Below are 12,350 nucleotides of genomic sequence, written 5' to 3' on the forward strand. Positions count from 1 at the left end.
TTTAATAAAATGAATTAACAATTTATACTATTATTTATTCTACTTTTTTTAACATTTACTTTCTATATTTAATATGTCTTAATTTTTTCGTTGAAAGAACATTAGTAATACTAGACGGATTTTTATATCCAAATGCTATTTCATAAATTATACTGAATAATGGAAATTCGTTTTTTAACTCGCGATTCTCCAAAATTTTATATATCTCTTTTGACGTGTGTATTCCCTATCGTAATAAATATTTTATTATATAAAATAAGGAAAATAATAAAAGTCACAAACATTATAAATATTTATGTAACATATTATTTCACATTTATGGGATTCCTATATATATCATATTCATTTTTTTTCCCCCAAAATACCTGAAGTTTTTGCCCATTTAACAGCTCTGATTCAATTTTATCCCATGAGTCTTGGCCATTTCTAATGGCAAATTCTGTTGCACATTTTACGTTTCGACCTCCTAAACAGGTCGCTATAATATCGGCTACTCCACAGCTGTCTAAAAAGGTTTCCTTAAAATGGTAAATAAAAAAATAAATGAAAAAACATTATATAAGTTACCCCATTGGATAATTTATGATATATATTGCGGGTTCATTTTTGCTTATATTAAAGTTGGCATTTTATTTATATTTTCTTTTTCTTTTTTCAATCTTTCATCAATTGCTTACATCTAGAACGCTTGGGAAAAATAATTTTGCAAACTTTTTCATTTCCTCCAAGCCAATTCTAATAATAGCAGATTTGGTATTATAACTTTTTTTGAATGCTTCTGAAAATCCTATTCCTAAAGCAACAACATTTTTTAATGCTCCGCACATCTTGACATAAAAATTTGTATAAAATTGTAAAATAAATTATATATTTATTATAACAACAATTGCATGTTAGGGGGTGCATCTTCATGCATATTACATTTATATATGGAACATAATATTTACCTCGACACCGGCTTTGTCCTGTATGCAATTTATTTTAAAATAATTTCGGTCAAATAATTCTCGCCATATCTCTGCAGTTCCTAAATTCTCGAAACCTATTGTAGCTTCGCTAAAACTTTCTGTAGACAATTCCTAGTGAGGATAAAAACATAATTCAATCATTCTTTTAGTGCAAACTTTATAATACCATATATCCCGATTTGGAAAGAGATATAATTGTATATTTATAGTGTTTTTATTTATATTAAAAAACTTTTTTTAATGCTATAGCTTACCGAAGCAATGTTTGAACCAGATAAAACCGAGCATTCAATATTTAACATCTTTTCTATTATGTTTGATAATAGCATGGGTTTATAATCACATATTTTTATTCCTTTCATTAAACTTATTGCCTTTGCTGTGCTTTTAAGATTTTTATTTTTCATAATTTCGCTTAAGGTGGTCTAAAAATAGGAGGATTACAAAAAAGTAAAATAATATTTAAAAATGTAACACATTTCAATATAATGGAAAATATTACAACATAGTATGACAGAAAAATATGAAAATGTAGAAATTATAAAAATTATTTGTTGTAAAATAATATACATTTTTTTTAAACGTAAATTACTTCTAAATATTGGTGGGGAACAACAAAGATAAGCAAATCTGCATCTTCAATAACTTTATTTATATCAGGAATAGCCACAATATTATTTGGTAGTTTCATCCCTTTCATATATTTTACATTTTCTTTTGTCTTATTTATTATATCACTTAATTTTTCGTTGTCTACAATTTCTTCATTGACATACATTCTTACCTAAGCACAATGCATAGTAATGGATAAAAAAATATTAAAATAAACCCAATATTTATAGTGTCTATATTTATGTAATAGTATTTAGTTGAAACTAAGAATATATACACATATATATGTTTTTTTTCCCCATTTTTACAATTGGGTGGAAAATTTTAGATCTTTGAGTATTTTCAGATATAATTTTCGAAATGACTGTACCCCAACTTCCGCTACCTATAATAGATACCTTAAGTATGCATAAGAAAAAGGAATTGTTAAAAGGGGAAAGCAGATAAATGCATATATATACATACTTGCAAACATATTTAAACATGATTTATTCATATATAAGAAATTCTATTGTGAATACATGGATTTTTTAACATATGAAATTAAAACGCATAAAATTTGCTACATATAATGAATGAAACAAATATAATAATTTACTTTCAATGGCCCATTGTGTTTAACAGTTGGGGATATAACATTTTTGTTTATAGCATTTGCTGAACCACCAGAATAGCATAGAACTACATTAATAAAAATAATTGGGTAAAGAATATATCTTATAACCATTTTCTTATAAAGCATAACTATATGAAGTTGATACATATATAATAATTATGTATTCCTCTTATTTTATTTGCTTTATACATTAGCTATCAGTATATTTATATATTTTACACTAATTACAACGCGTTAGCATAATGTATAATTTTTGTGGGACGTTTTTTACTTTTTTTATTTTATAAATTGTATATTTTTACAAAGATCAATAATATTATTGCGTATGCAAAAAGATATTATAAGCGCTACGATGAAACAAATAAATTAAAAAAAATGTGCAACATATTAAATTTGTTTATTTGATATACCAGTATTTATAAGAGACATAACCCTATAATTAATTAGAATAATTCGTTATATTAAATTTTATAATATATTTATCCCGTTAAATTGTTGTTACATTAAAGAGAAAAAATTATGTACAATTATCGATTTCAAAAAATATAGAGAATATGAACAGATAGCTGAAAGGTGTGACAATTTTTTCGTATTTATTATAAATACTTTAATTTATTGTTATTTTATTTTTTGTGTCATATTTTCCTTTTGCAGCTTCTATTTTTGGGAAAATTATCCTTGTTTTTCATTATGTGCGCTTTTAATAATTTATCTTTAAGTATACCTAATTTTTTATAGTGTACAGATTTGTACTAATTAATGTATATATTTTTATTACCATCGTTTACATTATATTATGTAAAAAATACATGCATGTTTTTAATCGCTTCGCATTGGACTCTTGATATATATTTTTTTTTCCTTTTTATTTATGATTTATTATTATTTTTTTAATGATATTGGAAAATATTTTTTTCGTATATTTTTTTATATTAATACAAGTGTGTGGTATTTCAAAGTTTTATTTCTTTGGGATGTAAAAAAAGAAGACAATAAATAAAAACGAATACAAAAGTGAAACAAAAAATGAAATACAGCAAATTCACATGAATTAATATAAATTCACAGAACATTGCAAATATATTTTTTTGTTTTCGTTTTAATTATATTGTTAATCGTTTGTCTTTAATTTTTTAATACATATTTATATAATAGCATTTTATTCCGTTTTTCGTTTCTAAATTTTCATGATAATTTTATCAAAGTTTGAATAATTCAAATGAATATGCATGTTAAAAAAAAACAATCAACTAACCTTATTTTGTAAAAAATGTTTTTGTCTTTTAATTTTTTTGGAACGGGGAAATAAAATAAAATATAAAAGTAATAAAATAAAGGGGGAAAAAACGGACATACGAAAAGAAATATTGCAAAGTGTACAAACAGGATGCAAGAAAAAAATGATAATGAATCAGAAAGTAGTCAGCACCCTGAAAGCTGTGAAAATAGCAGCTATGAAATTATACAGGAGGAACTAGAAAAACCACAAGTTAAGGATGATAGTATTTCAAATTTAGAAAATAAAAAAAGTATTACTAGTTCTGATGATTTAAATAGTAGTGAAGAAAAAATAGAAAATAATATAACATTATCAGATAGTTCTATTGTAAGTTCTCCTACAAGTTCCATATCAGAATCAGAGGAAAGTGAATCATTTTCAGATTCTTCTCAGGATTCTTCAAATTCAAGTAAAGAAAATGCATCTAATGAAATTGATAAAACAGAATATGAATATATAAAGAAAAGTATAAGCAAAGAGACTCTCGAATCAAATGAAGACAAATCTAATATTTCAAATTTAAGTGGTGAGAAATCTGATTCTTCAAATATAAGTAAAGTTAAATCATCTTCCTCAAATGTGAATGAACTGAAAAAATCTATTGAATCAAAAAGTGCACCATCATTTAGGTTAGAGGATGTTAAATCAACGCCATCTGAATCAAGTGTAAATGAATCCAACATAAGAAATTCAAATCTCACTGAGATATTAAAAGATGACGAAAATTGGGTTCAAAAAGAAAACTGTATAATACATGAAACAGAAGCAATGGATAAAAACAGTGAATATAATTTAAGTGATAGTTTTAATACCTCTTTTAAAAGTGAAAATACAGAAAAACTATTCAAATTAATAAATAATTTATATGAAAATACTCAAAGTGATAATGAATCATCATCAAATTATTCAATAAATTCTTCAATATCAAATACTTCTAATATTAATAAAGAAGGAAGTTTAGTAAACTTATTTATAGAGAAAATACAACTAAATAGTGTTTTAAATACTTTTAATAAATATAAAAATGTATTTTGTGTATCTTATTTTGTATATGAAGATCCTATGGAAATATTCAGTTTATATCAGGGTATCAATTGGTTACCAGAATTAAAAAACAGGTGCACTTCATTAAGTCAGATAGAACATATATCATCAAAAAATGTTAAAAAAAATCATTCATCTGCTTATGCTAATTTTTGTCAATCTATAAACTTAATAAATAGAAAAAATGAATATTTAAATATAGAAGATGATAATATTTGTTATGTCTTTATTTCATTAGTTGGGGCAAATTTAGACAATTTTGAAAAGTTACATTATAATAATATCTCTACTAAGAATATTCCTTTAAAAGGAGATAATCAAAATATGTTGTATCCTGATATAATTACACACCAACAAAATATTATGAAAAATGAAAAAAATAATAATATTACTAGCCAATTTGATAATTTTAAGAGGGGGACTAGCTTGGTAAAAAATGTTGAATTTGGAATAAATAACGATTCAAATAAGCTAGATGAGGTAAAAGAAAAATGGGGTCAAAATGATATTCCGATATTTAACTCAGAAATCATGAATGAATGTCAAAATGAAATTAGAAAAGATGTAGACTTATTGGAAAATAGCAAAATAATTATAGAAAAAAAGTATGAGAATTATCTACAAATTTTATGCTCTACTATCATTCCAATAAACTTACTAGATAAAAAATTTATAAATAAAAAAAATAAAATATATGACAATTATAATATGTATCCTCATTATGTTATTAGAACTATATTAAACAACTATTTAGACTCATTTAAAAAAAATGAAAAAGTAAATTTGTTTCATCTTATCAGTAAATATAAAAATGAGTTTACTCCAATTGGTAGAATTAAGCTCATTGTTAATACTAGGAATGAATACTATACACCTGATTATTGTGATATGTCTGATACAACTAATTTGAATAACAATAGAGATATAAATGGGCGTAAATTAATAGATAAAATATTAAAATACGTAAAAATATATAAAATAAGTGAAGATACCCAAGAAAATAAGGATAGTATGTATCAAAATATAAATAATCTTTGCTGCGCGTTAGAATCAGATATAAAAACAGAAAAAAATCTCTTTAATCAATCTATTTCATACATTAAAGAAAATCTTTATAGACTTTACGATGATAAAAAATACACTATGATGGAAAAAAAATTGCTTCGTTACATATTATCAATGTTGGAAGTGCCTCAAAAAAAAGGAAAGTATAACGAATGTAATCATCGCGATGGAACAAGTCGAAAATATCCTCGTCCAAATGAAATCATTTGCTCTCATATATTAATTTATGTCCATTCTTTGTCAAAGATAACGATAAAATTGAACACGTTGAAGGATTTCATTTCTGGGAACAATTTTTGTTTATTAATATTTTGGAACGAAGAAAGAACAGAAGAAACAAATATTGACAAATTAAAACTTAGAAATTCAAGAATTTTAAAATTAAATTCCGAAGATCAAATTGGAGTGGATTCAGTTTGTCTAAATCAGGAATACAAAGGTTTTGACAGACAGAAAAATCGAAATTATTCTGATATATACATAAATAGTAGCATAGTAAATATAAATTTGGCTTTTAATGGCTATGTAATATTGCCATATAATCACAATTTGAAATATCCTGAAATAAATATTATACTATTTCACAATGACACACCAATATTAGATTTACCCGAAAATATTAAACTTAATAATTTATTTTTAAATAATGGAAACCAAATAAATAGGTCTCTTAAAATATATACACCTTATAATGAAAAGAATAAAAAATATTTTGCTATGGATAATTTTTGCCCACAAATTAATTTGTCTTTTTATACCCATCCAAATAATAGCAATTTATGTAGTTTATCGAAATACAAATCGTTATATAAAAAAATAATGAATTGTAACATAAACGATAGCACATATGCTTCTTATTCTGCTCCTAAGTTTAATAAAAATGGACAAATTTATCTTTTTATTGATGATATGATTGATAAATATTCCACTGATTATATTTTTAAAAATGATTCTATATTGAAAACTGGGAAAGATAGTTTCTTTGTGCCTATTATTCATGAGACCGAAAAGGGGACCATTTTGTGCCACCAAAATCAAAATCCGATAGAAAAAAAAAAACAAATAGTTCAATTTTCGAAACTAAAAACAAAAGAAGATAGTGACAAAACTAATGATAAAGATTATTTAAATATAATAAAACGAGATGATTTATATAATTTTTATGACCATAATGGAGACATACATATGTATGGTCAAGACAACTATAACAAATACATACATTCGGTAAAAAATAATATTATAGATTTCGTAATAGCAGAAGGCGAGGGATTACAAGGTGGAGAAATAAATCAATGGCTTTCATTCTATGTATATACAAAAAATCATAAAAAGAATAATGTTTATAGTGGAGAAAATCTTAAAATCCGATTACAAGTAGAACCTGTTGGACATCTAAGATCAGAATATGAAATAGATAAATATAAAAATACCGAATTTGAGGAATATACTGATAATCAGAATAGTTCAGAGAATAAAAATTGTTATAAATGCAAAAATAAATTAGATGGAGTTGATCATTATTGCTATAAATCATTTAATGAGATAAACGAAACTATTGAGTATAATGTTGAAGATTTAAAAAATGGTATTTATAAAATTTTATATAAAATAAGTAAAACTGGGACAAAGAAGTTACACATATATTGTGATGGAATAAATATTATCGGATCTCCATATGATATTAAAATATTTCATTCGAAATCTCATTCAAAATTTACTAAAATATTAGGAATAGGAGCTACACGATGCTTAGCTACTCCATTAATCAATTTGGAAACGCATTTTATGAATAACGATAATTTGACATATAATGAATTAAATGAGAAAGATATTAATTTTTGTGATAAAGAAAACGTAAAGGTTGACCATAACACATTACAGCTAAAATTATTTGATCAAAAAATATCAGAAATGGAAGCAAAAAATGACAAATCTACAAAAAACCAACAGGATTCCCTAAAGTTAAAAGAAACCATTGTTAATGATGAAAAAGAAAAAAGGCAACACAACAAGACAATCGAAAATGATAAAGAAAATGAGGAAAAGAAAAAAGAAAAAGCTAGTGAACAGAATGAAAACAAATCTAATGGTATACAAGCTGAACAAACAAACGATGAACATAATGATGAAAAATTTTACGAAATTACTGTTATTAATAAAGAGACAATTTCAAAGACTGATATTAGTAAAGAAAATAAAGAAAAAGATGGAAACAAATTGTCTTATTTTTCTGAATATGATAATATGGTGAAAAATAATGAAAACATAATGATGAATAATAATATTATAAATACAGCAAATAAAGAAAAATATAAAAATTTGATGAAAAAAATGGAAATTGTGAATTCTTTTACTGTAATCTTAAGTGACATACATGGACAAAGAATACGAATTGGTAACGATAATGTTAAAGTAGTTGGTAAAAAAGGGGCTCATATTAAAAATGTTATTGACAATAATGACGGAAGTTATAAAATAGAATATGTAAGTTATTTTAAGGGAGAAGATGAAGAAACATATATAAACATAAATAACAATGTAAAAACAACTGAAGATATTAATGATAGTTCTTCATTTGAAAATAAATATAGAAAAATACAAAATATAAACCCAGAAAATGTTATAGAATTTTATAATGAATATTTATTTCAAGAAAAAAAATATTATGATAATATCATAATAAAAGAGTTTGAAAACCGATTTAACAATATTCCCATATATTGTCAAATACATATATATGTCAATGAGATAGAAATATTTGGTTCACCAATTAAACCCATATTTATGAATATTCATAACATAATCCAGTTTTATAATTTATATGATCAATTTACTTACTCTGGTTTATTACTCAAAAATTTCGAATATTTATTACGAACAAATAATTATAAAAAATGTATAAGCATGATATCTAAATTTTATGGAAACTTTTTGGACGAATACCAATTGGGCTCAAACAATAGAAATTGCGATGAGCACATGAATAATTTGTTCCCTCTAATATATCAACAAAATCATAATGCAATGCTTTCCTATGAAAACCCAGGAAATGAATCATTCTTTTTTAAAATACCATTGAATATTTTAGATTTTAAAAAAAAAGGATTAATAAATGATGGTGTATTAATAGGAAAACCGATATGGAATTGGAATACAAATAATTGTAAAGAAGGTATATATGATAATATAGAAGAATCCAAAAAAGTAGACAAGAATATATATAATATGAAAAATGAAAATATATGGGGAAATAAATATAATGACAATATTAACATCGAAACAGAGTCGTATTTCATAAATGAGTGGCTATATATGTATTTGCGCAAAATGGAAATGGACAAAATAGATAAAAAAAAAAACGTCAGTCTGAACTTGGCATATTCATTAAGCAATATTATATTGCATCATTTAATTTATATGAAAAAATATAAATATTTTATAAATTGCAAATTATATGAACATGATTTAATCCAAAATAATATATTAGATCAATTTAAAAAATTGCTAGAAGAAGAATACAATAAAATGTTTGCTTATCAAACTAGTAATATTATAAACTATTGCAAACAAATAGGGAATGTGAAATTTAAAAGTCTTGAAGAATTAATAAAAGTATATAAAAATATATCATATGAATTAAAAAAATTAAATAAAATTGATTTAGCAAATGATTTTGATAAATGCTGTGAGAATATGTGTGAAGAGTTGTATTTAAAAAATATCGAAGCAAATTTAAAAAGAAAAGAAATAATGTTAAATAAATATGAAGATATAATCGATGAAAAACTAGGAAAAATAAATAAAATCAAAACAGAGCTAGAGAAATATAAAGAAATAAATAATAATGGTACCGATGTTGAAAAAGTATTAAATATATGCAATGTAAAAGTTAATAAAGCAATTCAAACCTACGATTATTTGTCTTACAAAAATGGATTTTTAAATGGTCTAATAAAATCCAGAGAAGAAAATGAAAATAATAAAAATGACAACACTAATTATAAACAGGATTATTCGAAAAGCTTGGAAAAAAATATTTCAATTATGGTGAGAGAACATTGGAAAAATTCATCCCCTTATGACAAATTCACTTCTATTAAAAATGTATTGAAAAGCTGTCCAAGACTAAAAACAACCCTGGAGGAAACATTTAACTATTATAGCTGTAGTAATAATAAAAAAAATAATAAAATGAAAGATTTTCAAATTAAAAAAATCCAAGAAATAAAAATTATAGAAAACTTAGACAATTTAAAAAAAATCGAATTAAATGAAGATAATGTACTTGTACAAAATGAACTAATGAATACTCCATACTTAACATATAATGCATACATATTATTAATAGCTGATCTTAATTGCAGTAAATATTTTATAAAAGACGTAGACAATGTTTTATGGTTATTTGAAAAGTTTTCAGTGCAACATAATAGTTATAAAAATTTAAATAATCCATACAAATTAATGCGAGTTATCCCAAAATATTTATTTATTCCATTAATTAGAGAATTGGCTTATTTAAATCTGTTATATATTATTTCTGAATTTGTTATAATAAATGAAGAGGATTCAAATATATATTTAAAAATTAATCATCCGTCTAGATTATCATCATTTTATCATTTTATTAAACATTCATTTATCGATTTTTATGAAAAATTAAGTTCTCAACAAAATTTCCAAAACTTTAAAGAAGACCTTATAGAACCATATGATCAACAAGATGTAAAAAATCAAAATGAAAAAGATAATCCTTCGCAAATACATATAAATCTTCACGAATTTGAAACATATTTTAATAATGAATTACCATTAATTGTTAAGCATAAAAATTTTGAAAAAACATTCCCATTACTTTTTGAATATTATGCAAAATTTTCGGTTTCTAGAGATTCGAAAAAAGAATCAACTTCTTCTCAAAGTGAAGTTCATTCGTCAAGAAACACGTCTACTAATCATAATAAAAATAATAACGATAATAGTATCAATACCAATGACCAAATCAACAAACAAACAAAAGATAATTCAGAAAATAATAATAAATTTGTCTCCGTTGCTATGTTTATACGATTTTTACGAGAATTTGGTATAATTCCCCATTTTTTTAGTAACAATGTTGCAATAAAAATTTTAAACTCTTTTATGAAAGACAAAAAAAAATTAAATTATAATGATTTTTCTCATGCTATCATTTTATCTATTTGTGAATGTGTTAAAAAAAATATCCTTGCTCAATATAACATGCTGAAAATGAATAAACAGCTTGACTCAAAAATTGAAACTGAAAAAATTTTTAATCAAAATTATATTTCCTATGAAACAAAGGAGTTGGTTTATCTTTTTGGACTATCCGATCTTCGCATTGTAAAATCGAAAATAAATTCTTGAAGAAATTTACACATATATTTCATATCTATTTAATCATACATTATAGACTTTTTTGCCTGTATATAAGTACCATTTTTTTTCCGTATTTTTTTTTTATCCTTTCCCCAATACAACATTTTTTTATATGAATATGTGCTACACAGCGAAATTTATTTTTTCTTCGTTTGAATGAAATTCTATGTGTAGTACTTTTTTTTTATATTTCATTTTTTGAAAAAAATTATTTCCATTTTGCCAAAATATTTTTCACACAACATATATTAACATGCCCATCACATGAACATAAATTTTTTTTAAATTAATATATATAATATATTTATGAAGGCATTACAGATTTATAATTGCTATCCTTTATCCATGCTGACTGCGAAAATATTCCTCTAAAACGTTAACTATTTGCTTAAAAACAAAGCAAAGATGTTACATGGAATAAAATAAAAAAAATAATACTCATGGGTAATAATAGTACTAGTAGTAATTAATTGAAATAATAATAATATAAAATAGTAATACTTAAAAAATAATGGGTGTTGTGAAACTTATAATTGAACAGAATAATGTAAAGCATTTAAACCAGTATAATAGTGTGCTTGACTTTTTATTGTCATTATACAAGCTTACTAGTTTTAAGTATAGCTTACCAAATTTCCAAATAAATAATGATACCCTAAAAAAAAATGCTGATAATATTTTCGTAAACCGAACTAATGAATATTTAAAAAAGTTATTCGAATCACTTTCTACGCTATATTGGAAAGGAAGAAAATGGAAAGGTATTGGAAAATTTTAAAAAATAAAATAAAACTAGATGAGTCAAATTCAGCTAATCTATATAAGAAAAGCTTTAACCATTCAAAGGATCATCACAATGAATTCATGCTTTCTCAATGTAGACCTAATATCATTTCATAGAAATCGAAATACACATATTGTACAAACAATTGGCATATTTTTAATAAATAATTTTTAGGTACATATTGGCCAAGTAAATGGAAGTGGTATCATCGGCATGGATACTGGGCAACACGGAAAAAACTTCTTTCTTTTGACAAATATAGGCCATACCGGTAATCATAAAAACACAACCATAGTAAAAATAGTAGAAAATAATATAAAAATAATTTAATTCAAACCATAAAATAATCATGTAACTAATTATAAACTAGTGTGTAAACAAAAAATGTTAGTATTTGCAAACCTTTTTTGATATTATAAATTTCTTATTTTGTAGATATCATGAAGTTAAGGGGTACGGAAAACCAAAACTAAAAGACTGGCAAGATTTTTCGTATTATAGACCTTTAAAGCAAACAACAAAGTTTTGGTGAACCATATTATGGCTATATTAAATAGACTTATATATTATTTAAATTGTTTT

At 23.8% G+C, this 12,350-nt stretch overlaps 3 protein-coding genes across 3 annotated transcripts; 2 read left to right on the top strand and 1 right to left on the bottom strand.

The window, feature by feature from the left end:
* Window positions 1-55: 55 nt before the first annotated feature.
* PCHAS_0911400 (glycerol-3-phosphate dehydrogenase, putative) lies at window positions 56-2,343 on the bottom strand (the record flags this gene model as incomplete). The annotated part of the gene is made up of 8 exons (XM_016798080.1): window positions 56-226; window positions 366-518; window positions 678-827; window positions 948-1,079; window positions 1,223-1,393; window positions 1,561-1,752; window positions 1,889-1,978; window positions 2,179-2,343. The coding sequence occupies 8 exons, from the start codon at window positions 2,341-2,343 to the stop codon at window positions 56-58; spliced, it is 1,224 nt and encodes a 407-aa protein (XP_016655335.1).
* A 1,240-nt stretch (window positions 2,344-3,583) lies between these two features.
* PCHAS_0911500 (conserved protein, unknown function) lies at window positions 3,584-10,972 on the top strand (the record flags this gene model as incomplete). Its single annotated transcript, XM_730232.2, has 1 exon — window positions 3,584-10,972. One exon carries the CDS (start codon window positions 3,584-3,586, stop codon window positions 10,970-10,972), a length of 7,389 nt encoding a protein of 2,462 aa, XP_735325.2.
* Window positions 10,973-11,495: 523 nt separating this feature from the next.
* Window positions 11,496-12,300, top strand: PCHAS_0911600 (conserved protein, unknown function; the record flags this gene model as incomplete). Its single annotated transcript, XM_016798081.1, has 3 exons — window positions 11,496-11,745; window positions 11,943-12,039; window positions 12,204-12,300. The coding sequence occupies 3 exons, from the start codon at window positions 11,496-11,498 to the stop codon at window positions 12,298-12,300; spliced, it is 444 nt and encodes a 147-aa protein (XP_016655336.1).
* Between the last annotated feature and the right edge of the window lie 50 nt (window positions 12,301-12,350).

The sequence above is a fragment of the Plasmodium chabaudi genome, assembly GCF_900002335.3.
Source record: "Plasmodium chabaudi chabaudi strain AS genome assembly, chromosome: 9".
Lineage (NCBI taxonomy): Eukaryota > Apicomplexa > Aconoidasida > Haemosporida > Plasmodiidae > Plasmodium > Plasmodium chabaudi.